Source organism: Capronia coronata, assembly GCF_000585585.1.
Source record: "Capronia coronata CBS 617.96 chromosome Unknown acBCG-supercont1.1, whole genome shotgun sequence".
In the NCBI taxonomy this organism is placed as follows: domain Eukaryota; kingdom Fungi; phylum Ascomycota; class Eurotiomycetes; order Chaetothyriales; family Herpotrichiellaceae; genus Capronia; species Capronia coronata.
Genome location: NW_006912893.1, coordinates 597,343 through 611,882, shown reverse-complemented (window position 1 = coordinate 611,882; position 14,540 = coordinate 597,343). Strand labels below are relative to the sequence as shown.

General features: G+C 50.8%; 6 protein-coding genes across 6 annotated transcripts; 3 read left to right on the top strand and 3 right to left on the bottom strand.

The window, feature by feature from the left end:
- Positions 1-321: 321 nt before the first annotated feature.
- A1O1_00226 (uncharacterized protein) lies at positions 322-1,320 on the bottom strand (the record flags this gene model as incomplete). The annotated part of the gene is made up of 1 exon (XM_007721146.1): positions 322-1,320. The coding sequence occupies one exon, from the start codon at positions 1,318-1,320 to the stop codon at positions 322-324; it is 999 nt and encodes a 332-aa protein (XP_007719336.1).
- A 1,345-nt stretch (positions 1,321-2,665) lies between these two features.
- A1O1_00225 (uncharacterized protein) lies at positions 2,666-3,163 on the top strand (the record flags this gene model as incomplete). The annotated part of the gene is made up of 2 exons (XM_007721145.1): positions 2,666-2,684; positions 2,778-3,163. 2 exons carry the CDS (start codon positions 2,666-2,668, stop codon positions 3,161-3,163), a joined length of 405 nt encoding a protein of 134 aa, XP_007719335.1.
- A 1,583-nt stretch (positions 3,164-4,746) lies between these two features.
- On the bottom strand, positions 4,747-5,247 carry A1O1_00224 (uncharacterized protein; the record flags this gene model as incomplete). Its single annotated transcript, XM_007721144.1, has 4 exons — positions 4,747-4,873; positions 4,927-4,964; positions 5,020-5,165; positions 5,217-5,247. 4 exons carry the CDS (start codon positions 5,245-5,247, stop codon positions 4,747-4,749), a joined length of 342 nt encoding a protein of 113 aa, XP_007719334.1.
- Positions 5,248-6,495: 1,248 nt separating this feature from the next.
- A1O1_00223 (dynein light chain, cytoplasmic) lies at positions 6,496-7,182 on the bottom strand (the record flags this gene model as incomplete). Its single annotated transcript, XM_007721143.1, has 7 exons — positions 6,496-6,560; positions 6,625-6,694; positions 6,747-6,773; positions 6,841-6,875; positions 6,931-6,964; positions 7,038-7,060; positions 7,137-7,182. 7 exons carry the CDS (start codon positions 7,180-7,182, stop codon positions 6,496-6,498), a joined length of 300 nt encoding a protein of 99 aa, XP_007719333.1.
- Positions 7,183-7,661: 479 nt separating this feature from the next.
- On the top strand, positions 7,662-10,168 carry A1O1_00222 (uncharacterized protein; the record flags this gene model as incomplete). Its single annotated transcript, XM_007721142.1, has 2 exons — positions 7,662-8,501; positions 8,699-10,168. 2 exons carry the CDS (start codon positions 7,662-7,664, stop codon positions 10,166-10,168), a joined length of 2,310 nt encoding a protein of 769 aa, XP_007719332.1.
- A 763-nt stretch (positions 10,169-10,931) lies between these two features.
- Positions 10,932-13,906, top strand: A1O1_00221 (uncharacterized protein; the record flags this gene model as incomplete). The annotated part of the gene is made up of 3 exons (XM_007721141.1): positions 10,932-11,358; positions 11,407-11,583; positions 11,634-13,906. The coding sequence occupies 3 exons, from the start codon at positions 10,932-10,934 to the stop codon at positions 13,904-13,906; spliced, it is 2,877 nt and encodes a 958-aa protein (XP_007719331.1).
- Between the last annotated feature and the right edge of the window lie 634 nt (positions 13,907-14,540).

The following is a 14,540-nucleotide window of genomic DNA, read 5'->3' as shown; positions in this document are numbered from 1 at the left end:
AATGCAAACTTGCCAAGTCTGACTCTGATTGGTCTTAGGAACATCTTAGTAATCGAATACTAGTACGTGTTCAACATCGCTGCAAACGGCCTCTGTTTCGCTGACTTTCCTATCGACCTCATCGAGCAATATCATGAGCCATGCTAGGGCCCTTCGTGGCGCCATCATGCGTTTGCTATGTCCAGAAGACCAGTAGAGAACCATTACAAGCCTTTTGTTGAGGCATTTCAGTATGCCATACCCAACACAGTGCCCTTGCCAACCTGCCGATCCTGCCCATGACTTTTCCTCCCCAGCCCGCAGCTTGACCAGGAGCACTTCTCAGGGGACATCGATGTATTCCCAGAATTCACCCAGTTCATACAATTGCTGCCAGTACGCAAGGTCGTACTTGTAGGCTTTCTCCTCATCGTCTTCATCAGCACGCCCAAACCCAAAGAAAGAGTTAATGTACTCCGGATAGACGACTCTCCGTCTTGAGGAGCCGCCGCGCTTGAGCAACGCATGGAGTAAATCCTGGTCTGTGTATCCCGGGTGCTGCGTGACCTCTTCAATCGCCCGCTTCACGCCGAGGTAGGTGCTGAGGTAATTGAACGGCAGGAAGCGCAGAGACCGCATGTCGTTGAACGGGAGGTGCAATGTGGCCAGCTCGTATCGGCCGATGACCTTGAGTGGCATATGAGACAGCGCTGCAGACAGGTCGTTCTTGGCCACACACATGATGGTATCATCTGTGAATGTGGACAGCACCTTGATCTCGTCGTCTGGGCTGACTGCGCCGCTCATCATGTCGTTTTCCCCCTCGAAGTGCTTTTCCTTGACAACTGTTGGGAGGTCATTGTCGTTGGGGGCTGGTGACTCTTCTCTGTGCTTGAGACCGTCGTACTTCTTGTCCGTTGGTGAGGAACATCCGAGGTAACATGCTGGCTGAGATGATGATCGCGGTGAGCCATTATCGTTGGGAGTGTTGTGAGGAGATGGCGAGAGATGGTCACTTTCTCTCAGTCTTACACCTGGTCGTCCGCTTGTGCTGTCTTCGGCGTTGTCATTCTCACTTTCAGAGTCTGATGAGATTGACATGCTGGAGATCGAATTCCATTCCAGAATTTCGTCATCCTCGTCCTCATTGTCGTAGTCTTCGAGGAATTGTCTGGTGAGAGGGCTGTGGCGAGGCGGGCTGTCATCGGGAGGGCTGTCCCAAGGAGGACTGTTGCGAGGAGGACTTTTATGAGGAGGGCTATCGCAAGGTGCGACATTTGGGAGAACTGGATCGAGCTCTTCAGAGTGAGCCTTTTCGCCGTCAACGGTAAGAGGATCCATGCTGTTTGAGTCCATCCTGACCAGGATCGCGAACGCGTTGATGTTGGTATGATGGTGAGGCTGCGCTGAGTTCGCGCACTTATTTATTCTTTTCAGGGTTGTTAGCCAAGGATCAACGCAAGTGTTGTACAGTGAAGTGAGGATCAAGTGAAGCACCTAAAGAACGGTGACGACGTACTAGTAGTATATATTGCAGCATATCAAAATCGGCAGAGGCCGCCATATACATATAGACCATGTATTCATTGTGTAAGTCAAGTATGGTCTTCTTTGTCGCCAACCTGGTCTGTAGCAAACTTGAAGAGAGAATGGCGCATTTGAGCCTGACATGGTGCTCTTTGTCAAACCAAGTCTACAATAACATTCTATGCTGACAACAAACTGTATTGCAGCACATTCATCTCTCAATCCACACCTTCTACACCCTCTAAAGGGCGTTCTCCATTGCTAGTATGCTTCCCGTCATCCTTCCAGCCTGCAGTCAGCCATGCCACTCCTAGATTTGTAGCTCCGTTTGTTCAGATATGTTGGGAGACCACTTCAGCGCCATGCTCCGCAAAGCAACCGCTTCGCCCTCGTTTCAAAGACTAGACTTGAATCACAGGGTGAAACAGGCATGCAATTCGAGGTAAACGTCTGGACAGGTAACGACAAGAATTGAGAGTGTAAGAAAAGAAAACAAAGTGCGACCTCGGAGGTGCCTCAGCTGGAAGAGGTGCACCAAATGCCAGAGATCCATTCATAGCAAGCAAGGCCAGTCCGTTCAGATAGTTTTGCCATGTGCCGAGCGCTCATGATATGCTACACTGCAGAATAAGACGCAAGAATGTAGGTCCAGTAGCCTTGCCGGCGTGCAACGGCATGGCGGAAAATCTGCAAGATAGGAGGCCGACGTAGGTAGCTAGAGACAATGCTTGAACCAGTGTACTGAGCTGGAATCGTATGTTGACGCTGCGGGTATTGAAAGGCAAGAAAGAGGTCTTAGTAGACAATGATACTTCAAGTTGATAGATGGGAACTCTTCTCGATGTGTTGACGTCATGCCACTTGGGGCTAATCATTCGACGAATTGAGGAAGCGAGGCTACCTGCGGTTTCGCTCTTCGACAACAGACAACATACCTTAGGTACAACACTTCCATCAACTACATTTGACAGACAGAACTGTGGGCAGATACATCCTTCGCTGAGGCCAAGTGCGGTTGATGAAGCTCCATCAGAGACTCCCCGGTCTTACTCGCAAGTTCAGCCTCTGGAAAGGCCTCAGGGCTCGAGTACTAGAGACTCCGTTGTTCGGCACCCCGGGAAAAGCGCACCCACCTCCCCAGGTGCCGCACGAAGAAAAGATGTCTCCTCCTCTTAATGGTAAGCGTCTGATAGTGGTGAAGTACCTCTAATATGTCACTCATTTGCTAGAATACCACTGACTATCGGTGTCATTCCACTAACCCAGCACAGTCCTCAAACAACCTCTTGCCTTCTTCTCCAATCGTCCCGTGACAGGTTTCCATCGAGACGGCTATTGCAGGACAGGAGCGGCAGATTTCGGTAATCATGCGGTCGCAGGAGTGGTGACGGAAGAGTTTCTGGATTACTCGGCATCACAAGGCAACGATCTTCGAGTGGCCGGGCTGACGGATGGCTGCAAATGGTGTCTCTGCACGTCAAGGTGGCTGGAAGCTTTTCAAGCATACAAAGACGGAAGAATCAGTAAAAACGGCGTTCCGAAGGTCCACTTGGAAGCGACCGAGGACAGCGCTCTGCGGAGAGTTGATCTGGAAACGTTTCGAGAATTTGCGGCGAGAAATGAGGCGAACGAGACGAACGGAGTGAATGGTCACTGAAAATGAAAAAGGTGCTCTTTGGAACAAGTGAAGGCCGGTAGTTGATTGTTGGGGGTTTGCATCGTTCAAGGTTAGTAGTATCCCATACTTTGGTCGGAAAGTATTCAACACATACCTTGGAAAAAGTAATTGATGCGCCGCCCTCCAGAGTAATCGGAATCGAATTGAAACCTCCCAATCCCACCCTCCGCAGAGGACGAGGAAAGGGTAGATCCCGCTGCGATTGCACTAAAGTTGAGAACGCTTTGAGCGCCAAACAATCTTCGCAATGGCTCTTCCATAGGGAAACCCTCAGAGGCGACACATGGCCGACGAGTCGACCATGATTGTCCCGAGGCCCTGTAATTTCTGATGCCGATTGCAGGCACGGAATCGTGCCAGGCCCTCGCGGGCAGTCCTGTGGTCGCCCAATCAAGGATGATTTGGGACAACAGTGCGAGGTTGAAGATTACTCCGAATTTCTCATCTGCAAAAAGAGACGAACGCTCAACTGCTGGTGAAAGCAGGAGCAGTCTGTATTTGTAGCAGAGAACGCAGCGGATGGAGGGCGGCGCATGGAAGAGAGGTAGAAGTGTTTGGGTTCTTCTGAACCTGAAATTTATATTCAACTCATATTTACGCTGCCGCTTTTAGCCGTCGACGGGAAAAAGCATCACGTGACTGGCCCTTCGGCGTCAAAAATGTCCGTCTGTCGCGGGCGCAATTTGAAGTGAAGCAGGTGTTCCAACTTCGGCGGCTTGCAAAAAAGAGGATTTCAACTACAAAGGCCGATAGTACTGATAGCATGAGAGTAGGAAGAATGCCAGAATGGCAGAAAAGGACGTGCGTCATGGGAATATCTGAGCGTTCCATCAAATCCAAGGAGCCCTGCCCTGTCTGGATCTCGAGACCAGTATTGATCGAACAGCTAGGACGACCGGCACAAAACCCTGTTCCTCGCTGATAGCTGAGGAGAAAGGGTGTCGGGTTTGCGATGCTCCCTACTATCCCCGAAAACGCCCCCGCCAGCCGCAAATGCTGTAGGTGAAGTACAGGATGATAAACATCAAGAGGCCAGCCGCTCGCAAGATGCCCAGACGCGGTCGCACGAGATCCTGTTGTTCGTAGCCTACACCTTCCAGCCCCGAACAAAGGCATTCGAGGAGGTTGATTTGTCTGCGCTGCGTCTCGTGTAGTCGCCGCTTCAGTATTCGAATTTCGAGGCTGGTGGACCCAAGAGTTGCGGCAAAAAGATGTATGCCTGTTGAACCGCCTACATGTTGCGGTAGAGCGCGGTGATTTGGCCGAAACAAGGCTTCAGACCGTAGCTTCACGCACGAGCCAAGACGCCGCCATCCAATGCAACCATTGACTGTATGGTTGAAGTTCTGAAGGGAGTGAGGAAGGCCGTGACATAGGCAGAACTTGTTCAACGGTGGAAATCTTTCCATAAAGCGCTCTGCGACCGTAGTGATGACTCCAAATCTGTCAAGAAAGATGATATTTGGTTGCGACAGTTTCCGAAATCCCGAGACCAGACGCGCATTATCTGTTGTATGCTCCAGGCGCCATTGCTCTTGTAATTGTCCATCAAACCAACCTGTTCACTTATAGCGCGGTTGCTGTCCAGGAGGAGGAGGGCCGTTCCAACCGAGCGGAGGTCCCTGTTGATGTGGAGGTATCGCTGGGCCTGGACCCTGACCTTGCTGTGAAAGGACGTCTGGTCGATTTCTGAACCAGCAATGAGTATCTTAGATGATGTTAGAGAGGATATGGGCGCTTACCGTATGTCTTGACGAAAGCGGCAAATTGAGCAGGCAAGCTGCGAAAGAGTTCAGTGTGTGTCCCGCAGTATACATCTGAAGGACAAAACTTACATCTTTGTGCTTGCTTCCGAGAGGAATGACGGGTACGAAACAAAATGTGAACCAGTCCCAGCTAGAAATTGGATGCGCCGACCAGTTTCCGCAGTTGTGGCACTGAGCCGTGGTCCCCTCGTATCCCTTCAAAGGGCTTGTGAAGTCTGAAGCCATATTAGTCGGCGCGGTGGGATGCGGAGCCTACTGTCACTCACCTTTGGTCCCCACAACAAAGAAGAATGCCATGATGAGGATGAATGTGTTGAAACGGAGGCTTGTAATATTGGATCACTGATTAGGAGGAGCAAAGGAGGGTAAAGTCAGCGGATGTTGGCGGCAGACTCTATGGAGTTCAAGTTGATGCCTCAAGTTGCGCAGCACGAAAGAAGCGAGGCGAAGCATCAATGACGCGCCATCACGTCACTTGGCGACGACAAACACGAGATCATAACAGACAGGAGGAATAGGTACGCTTCAACATCAACCACGACCTTCAACACTTTGTCCTACTAGTACGACTCCAGATCTAATGGTAATGGGAATGCAATATTGCCATACACCAGGATTGGCGTCCCTTCAGCATAATTTGTCTCGATAGTATGGACACAAGCACAGCCATCTTTCAGCACAACATATTTACTGACCAAAGTATGGATGGTTGACTGTTAAAGCATTCATGGCGCTGCTCTCCTGTTGTACAGGCGAAGGTCATCGCATTATCTTCCTGCCAACCACGTTCCCACGTTCCACTGCACCGCCCAAAGGGCTGGGTTGCAACGTGTCGGCTGTAACCTCTAGGCTCTTGTCAACGAGATCCTTCTTCATTCTATCTTTGAGGCCCGTCACTCTTTGCGACATGAGGACGTCATTAAACCCTCTTCTCTTGGTGTTTATACTGATAACCATAGGTTTATATTATCCCGCCGTCCTCATCTGAATCGACCCAGTTGCGGTATTCGTGAGTTGATGATTCGTCTACGGCAAGGCGCACTATCGTGGTCCACGGATCGAGTTCCACGGTGATGATGGAGCTCGAGACCGCTGAATGAGAGAGGCGCACGTTATTTCCGGACAGAAGGCTGGATCGCACATGCTAGATGGTCCTCAATTGCGCGTCTGCGTGATATCTCTAATCTGTATTGGAGGGAGGAAAATTGTACCAGCGGCAGATAATCAGCTTCGAGGCAGTGGGCTAGATGGCGAGAATGGACTGCATATGCTGCCAAAGGGGGTCAAATCGAGACAGTGTCAAAGCCTGTTTCATCACGTAAGAATGAGTTTTGAGAGAACATATCATCATTTCAACACAACACCATTTTTTCTCCGGTATATGTACTGACAGTCGAACGTTTCTCATGTGCAGCCGCGTTCATATTAATCCGCTCGAGTATCGGAACGCTGAGGATGCCTTCATGCGCGCCGTAGTTGAGGGCAAGGCTGAGCATGATCAACGCAGGATGCTCTCTCTGACGCCGAATCGCTCAAAGTTCTCGATCATTGGGTCTTGAACAGCAGAATGGCGACGTGGCCGAGGTAGAAGTAGATGAAATGCTTCGTCTCTGTATCGAGTTGTCAGCTAACTCCCCTTTCTGGACTTGTACCCGGCAGTGAATTCTCTCCTACCATGGGTCACAAAGCTCCCAAAGTTCCTGCCGACAATGCAATGCCACGTAGCACCCTTCTTTGCATCGAACTGGTAGAGGTATCAGAGCCGCTGTCGCAGGGAATCATGCGTATCAACCGACCTCTCGTTTTATGTGCTGTGCAATGTCCTGGATCTATGTGAGCGCCTTCCAGGTAAATGCGCCAGTGCCGGTGTGGCCGCGGTCATCTGCATACCTTCTCGACAGTAAACTTCTCCATTGCTTCTTGAGCTGTTCCCTGGTCAATATCATGACACTCGATTTATCGGACGTGGCTGTTCCATACCGACTTCAATTGCTTCCTGTTGCATATCCTCGCTCTTCGCAAATCGTCAATGCTGGTCCAGGGAGGTAAGGAACAAGAGGTGGTCGCTTTTCGCGCGCATCGCTTACCATGTCGACGGATTTGATCTGTGCTGTTACCATGATATATCGTTAGTCCATTGACCTGGCGCGTTTCATCTCGGGGTTGCACCTCGGCGGTCGACTTACGCTCCAACTTCACCTTCTTCTCCGCCGCAAGTTCGACGGTCGCCATGATGTGTATTGCGGTGGATACAGGTTGAGAACAATATCGAATGGACTATTGAATATGTTGAAGACGTAAAAACGCGACAACCTGAGAAATGGAAGAATTCACTGCAGTGTTGGGTGATATGGTCTCCTCGGTGGACAGAAGCGAACCGAAGCCACCACCACAAACAAAGCGTCAGGCATATTATTACAGAGATTATGCAAATAGGTGTGCATTATCCGCCCTTGCAGCATTTCTACAATAGAGCGATTCAGGTCTACACCGAAAGTCGGTAAGTGTAGTGGAGCGTTGCAGCATCAACAAACCAATAACTGTGGTTTAAGCATCCGGGGGATTGATTGTCTCCATCGGACCATTTACAGAATAGGCTTGGCACAAATTGTGGTTTGTCTCCAAACTTTTCTTGCACTCCCGAGGGCTTTATTGCTTGAAGAGACAAGCAACTCTTCAGACTCCTTGTAGAAACTGCGGCCTTCCTCGTCATGGCAGAAGCAGAGAGTGATAGCCTGGCTGTCACCAGAGTGTACGTGTCGGGTCTACCCCCATCAATGACCAAAGATCAACTGCGATCTCATTTTTCAGAGAAGTACCCGGTCACAGATACGCATGTTATACCTGATCGTCGCATTGGTTTTGTCGGTTTTGCTACTCACGAGCATGCTAAAAATGCCGTCAACTACTTCAACAAGACCTTCATCCGAATGTCCAGGATATCTGTGACCTTAGCCAGACCGGTCGAGATCAGACGTGATCCTTCGGGACAAGCAGCCCCAGTCTCCCATCGGTCTCGACGGAATGGGGAGGAAAAGCAGCAAGATCAAAATATACTTTCCAAGAAGAGGAAGCGTGAAATAAACGACAATGGCGAGACGGATACACCAACCCTCGAGTCCGCACAACAGGTTGTCGTGGAGGCTGACAGCGTGGATGCCGAATCACATGGTCAACCGAAAGAGCAAGAAGATTCATCAGGGGATGCTGTACCGGGCGGTGGTGACGTGGAAACCATCACGCAGGCTGTGCCTGCATCAGATGCGGACTGGCTTCGTGGCAAAACGAGCAGATTGTTGGACCTGGTCGAAGAGGATGTCGCCGATACACGAACAGCCTTAGATAACGCTCCTGCCGTCGAGACATGGCCGGAGGCTGATGAGATTGCACAGGCTAGCGACAGCAAATCGGATTCGGGAGCTGACCTTCAACCGGAGAGCACTGCCACGCTGTCCATACCAAACGCTCGGCTTTTCATACGCAATCTGCCATTCGATACAAGAGAGGATGACCTGAGGAAAACATTTGCCCCGTATGGCAGAATCTCAGAGGTACGTTCACCAATGTCGCTTTTCACCATCGAACCCCAATATTCTTGTGATGATTTCCGATAGGGACAACTTATGCTATGCATATGCTGTGAACCGGGAAAGAGTGTTTTAGTAGATGCTTCTCATTCTGATTTCAACATTACTCATGCTTTTCGTCCTTGCAACGCTTCATGAAACGCGTGCTAACTATGCAATAGGTCCGTGTAGTCATAGACACTCGCACACTTACAGGAAAAGGTATCGGATATGTCCAGTTCGTGGAGTCCTCGGATGCCGAGAAGGCCCTTCTCAGTCTCGACGGCAAGGATTTTCAGGGCCGCCTTCTTCACATACTCCCAGCGTCCGACAAGAAAGTACAGAAACTTAGTGAGTTCGAGCTGTCCAAACTGCCGTTGAAAAAGCAGAAAGCCATCAAACGAAAAAACGATGCCGCAACTTCGACGTTCAGCTGGAATTCCTTGTACATGAATCCAGATGCTGTACTCGCATCGGTAGCCAATCGATTGGGAGTGTCCAAATCAGAATTGCTTGACCCTGCCTCAGCGGACGCCGCCGTCAAGCAAGCTCATGCAGAGACGAGTGTGATCAAAGAAACGAAAGATTATCTGAAATCCAATGGCGTGAATATTGATTCATTCAAGAACCGGTCTCGCGATGATAGAACGATCCTTTTGAAGAATTTCTCCTTCGGGACAACTTCAGAGGAGCTGTCACAGATGCTGAATCAATATGGCGTCCTTGAACGCCTGGTCTTCCCTACGACTGGAACGATGGCTATAGCCCAGTATCAAGACGCGGCTGCTGCAAGTTTGGCATTGAAGCAGCTTGCCTACCGAAACTTGAAGGGCTCGGTCCTATACCTTGAGAAAGCGCCAGAAGGTCTTTGGGAACAAAAGGCAGCTGTAACTGCTGATGGCATTGCACATGCTGCGCAGGCACAAGGAGATGCAACCGAACAGCCTCTTGGGAACACCTTCACAGTCTTTGTGCGCAATCTCAACTTCTCCACTACAACTGCCAGGCTCAGCGAAGCTTTCAAGCCACTGTCAGGGTTTTTGTCTGCCCGGGTAAAGACCAGAACTGATGCCAAAAGGCCTGGGAAAGTGCTGAGCATGGGATTCGGCTTTGTCGAGTTCCGCACCAAAGCCCAAGCAGAAGCTGCGGTCGTCACCATGAACAAACGCCGACTCGACGGACATGAGCTACTCGTGCAATTGTCACAGAAATCGACGGACCTTGCAGAAGAACGACGGAAAGAAGACATTGCCAAAAAGGTCAACTCCAGGCAGACAAAAATCATTATCAAGAACTTGCCGTTCGAAGCCACGAAGAAAGACATCCGGGCACTGTTTGGTGCTTATGGCCAGCTGCGCACCGTACGGCTGCCCAAGAAGTTCGACAACAGTGCCCGAGGCTTCGCCTTTGCCGAGTTTGTCACGGCGAAAGAGGCCGAGAATGCTTTGGAAGCTCTTTCAAACACTCACTTACTCGGTCGCAGGCTTGTACTCGACTTTGCCGAAGGCGAAGCTGTGGATCCTGAAGCTGAGATTCGGGCTATGGAGAAAAAGATCCAGCATCATCAGGACACATTAACCCACCACAGGATGACAGGTTCGGTCCGGAAGAAATTCAACATTGGCGCAGGAGACGATGTCGAGCTTGTATGAGATCCACGTCAGGCAGAGACCCACCCCTGTTCTATCCCTTGCAGCGACCTGCCCACTTCTTTCGCTTCAACCGTTTCTCTTCAAAGATATAATCATGGCCATTAATTTGTGCAGAATATTATCGTTCAGGCGCAGATGCTTTTCACGACCTTTCTGAGTAAAGGTTTCAAAGGTTCATGACCACTGAAAGAGAAATCAGATCTTGGGCAAAAGATGACAAGTATCGAACGATACTCGGCCTGTGCCTCTGTTCTCATTCCTAAGCCAAATTGGCCACGATATGACGTCTCTCTACCTCGACCTCATGTATTGTGTTGTCTCTTACTGACTTGTCTGCCTCCGGCAGCTGCGTGCAAGCGGCAAGTCTGAAATGGGCAGTCTGTCATCCCTTGCATTATCCTTCGTTGCCCTTTTGAGTCTGTGCGGCAAGGATAGGAAACGGTGCCGGCTCTGTGAGATTGCCTGTCTTGCTTGTTCTCGATTCTTTGGATCCCTCGACAACCAATGTCCGTGGGTTTGTATTCCTATCGGACCAAAGAGGCAAAGGGCCTGGTTGATGAAATGGAAGAGTCGAGGGAAAACGAGATTGCACGAGTACCTATGGTCCGGTAGTGACAATTATAACACGATGATGGCCTTCCCTCTCTTGCAGCATTCCCTCTTATCATTCCAAAGTCTTTCTGTTCTCTCGAGAATTGTTTGCTGCATTTTTCCTTCTCATTCTTTGGCAATGCTGGCCACGCACTGGGCGCTCTAGGCTGCTATGGACCTTCTACATTCCGTTTCACCTGCGGCGACGCAGTCTGAAGATGGATCCAACACCCAGCCTGGTTTTGATCCCCTCTCGACATCTTCTGGTAATGCGCGATCATTTGGCGGGGTGTCCTACGAAGGGATCGAAAACCAACGTCCCCTTCCAGAACTGAGTGCCGGTCTGTCCATGACACAGGAAGTCCATTTCCCTAGCCCTCTCATTAAGCTCGGATCGAATGATACTTCAGCCTTGGTCTTTGACCGAAAGCCGCGGCGGAATCTACATAGACCTCACCGATCCAAACCTTTGACGAACGCAGACCGCCCATATCTTACGCATCCTAAGTACCTGGAGTATCGGTCCCGACCAAGGCAAGATATCGGTCCTGATGGCAAGCCAATCTGGCCCGATCGGATTGAAGCTGCTTTCCAGAATGGTAAGCCCGGCAGTTTAATGCACACTGAGAAGTCCTAACAATCCTCAGCACTGGTACACATCAAGCCAATGGGACGGAAGAAATGTTCCCAGCGTGGGAGGCCATATGGACGAAACATGCTTATTGCGGAATGGATATACCGGGAAACTGGCGAAGTTCGTGTACGCAAACAAGTCTCGAGCCACATCCAGGTCCTGGATCGGTTCCTCAAAGGAATACCAGAATGTAAGCTATCGTCATTACTCCTCAATAAGAAATGGCTGACCTCAACATAGGGGATCGGTTGATCAAACCCGGTGATGACGAAGACACCAGCCCAACCGAGGGTCACAAGTTCTATCATAACTCCATTGAACACATGGTCAATGAACAGAAGGCAATGAAGGGCGGCATGCACCTACAAGAAGATTTTGAAGCAGATGGTTCCGAAGATAGGGATACGTCTCTGCAAGTGGCCAGCTCGGATATCATCAACCTCCAGAGATTGACTTTTGAGATGTGGGTTAGTCAACCCGATGATTGGGAGCATGCCTTGCATCACTATACTCGACTTCAAAGCCTCAGGCTGGAGCCTATCCCGTTGCAAGATGTTGTTGGGTGGCAAGTATTCTTCCCTCACCTACCGTCCATCGTTGATGACTGGTCGAACGGCAACCAATGCGACCTTATCCTCCTCGACGCGAGCTTCCAGCTTATGGAGGACTTCCCACCTCGTCACTCCAAGCTCGGAATTGGGCTCGAACTGGATTTTATTGACGAAGACTGGCCGACAACGTCACGTTTAGACGACTGGAAGGAATGGACCTGCGTGACTCGCATATATCGCGATGGCCATGAGGTCACTGATTCATGTCATGAAGAATGTCGTGCTTCTGGTCGAGGCAAGATCAAACCATTCTTTCAGTCTAGATGGTGGGCCTCCACGTTCACATCCCTTACAGAAGCCGAAAGGCTGGCTGAAGACTCCAAAGACTTGACGGCTATCGAACTTGCGAATCAACAATCCAGCAACTTCCTCCGCAGTCTGACTATCATGCAGGAACTCTCTGCGATCGACATGAGACCAGGGAAATATGGCGAGAAGCACGGTCGAAAGTCGCGGCAGAGGAAGGCCGTGCTTCTCTGGAGGTTCTCTCAGGCCCCTCTCGGTACCGGCGGCACAACGACATGGCGGTCTGTATGGGTGCCTCCGTCAGAAGATCTTTCCACCAACAGCACATTGCATTCTGTGGAAAGGGGCTTGCCGCCTCTATCTATGCATGCGATGGATGACTGTTCCCCCAATATTGGTTCCTTTGACAATAGCGGTCAGTTCTTGTCGCAGAACAGTCTTCCGTACAACATGTACCTGGGGTCGATGGACGAAGAACTGTGTCAAGATGGGTTCATGTCCTTCAAGCCTGTTCAGATTCCCGACTTGGGTCATTTAGCATCCTCGTTCCCTCTGCCATCAACACAAGCTTTCCTTCCACGGTGCGACATGGGGCCCTTGGATGTGCATGTCGATGCAAGTCAACAACATCTACAGACAATCATTGGGGAACATTCCATCGAGTCAGCAAACATCTTCGAGCTTCCGGAGCTCAAGAAACACCTTAGCAATCAGTCAGACCCATCTTACACGAAATACTCGCTGCATGAGACAATACAAGGCTCGACTGATATGCATGAGCATCCATTAGCAAGGTTCAATATCCAGACCCACCAGGTACTGCAAGAACAGCTCGGCTCGGAGGAGGACGCTGCAACACAACCGCTGTCTGGAATCAAGCCAGAGGCACACTCGCCACAGTTGGACAAGACTGACGAGCACGGCTGGACCGGATTTCTCGAGGGAAATCATGGACTGGAGGTTTCGGCGGCTCCGGCTCCGCAGCAAACAAAACCGCAAGCCCATTCGTGGGTGCCGGTTGACGAGCAAGACGAAGCATTGCGTTCCGCTCTGCTTGCAGCATGCGCCATGAGCGACCTTGGGGCACAGTCCCAAGGATCACCCCTGCGTCGTCGAGTGCAAGGGATTTCCAAATTACACCCTCATGATGAACCACGCTGGGCTGCCTCGCAATCAATATTCCGCCCAATGTTGCACAGCCACCACAGTTTCCCGGGTCTGCGGAGCATGCAGGATGTCAATGGCGACGCCTGTGGGCTGCCTTTCGATGACCATGACGGCGCGCATGGACTGGCTCTGCTACAATGTCAGCTTCGGCAGAATGGAGACAATCAGCTTTCTGTCCCGATGGAACCGGACGAACTGCACCCTGGCAGTGATGGGTTCGGTGGCGGCAGTGGTGGCGGTACACGGGGCCTGCCTCGCGCGCAGAGTGAGCCTGATCATGGGCCCATGCGAATGCCGGTCCCGAACTTACACTCCGCGACGGCTGGTCTGGCCGAGCTCGACCACGGATATCCCAAGCGCGACTCGGTGGCCGAAATTGAAGAGATACCAAAGAGTCCTCATCAAGCGCACTCCCAGCCTCTCCCGCTTGAGGACACTGATATGGGAGATAGTTTTGGTGAAGTCACTATGGATGATATCCGGCAGTAGGTGTCCATCTGCACCGATGGGAGTGAGCAGAAGCCCGGGGGCAGGGTGTTTGGAGTGGTGCATTTTGTGGGTATCGAACGTCTCGCTATCATGGACGGTATGAAAGAGTGCTATTAAAAGCCAGGACGTGCAGTTGCGGACCGACTCGAACAACAAAAATAAATGCTGGGGCTTCGTGGAGGAGATATTCGGTGGATTGATTGGATTATGTTTGGGATGAGGCTCGGGTGTGCACAAGGCTGCGGAGGCCAGGGGTAAACTGTCACGTGAGTTGGATTTGGGTGGTGGATGCAGTCGAGCGGGATGATCAAGTAGCAACTTATACAAGGCACCCGTTTGAGCCTGTTCTTTCCAGACACTCCTCATCTTCCAGAACTTCTATTAAGTCCAAATGAAACAAGTATGAGGAGTAATGTAAGGGCCAACCTCCACGACACCATAGGTCATGATGGTCGACAGAAAGGTCAACGTGGCTGCCATATCGATATACACCATGTCTATGCACCTTTGTCTACAAGTCAGAGTACATGGAACCCAAGGTTTGCCGTCGACGGCATGGCAGCCCCATGTCGCTTTGGCTTCTACCCTGACCTATATATCTTGGGAAGAGATACAGTCCACACGAGTCGCTCTT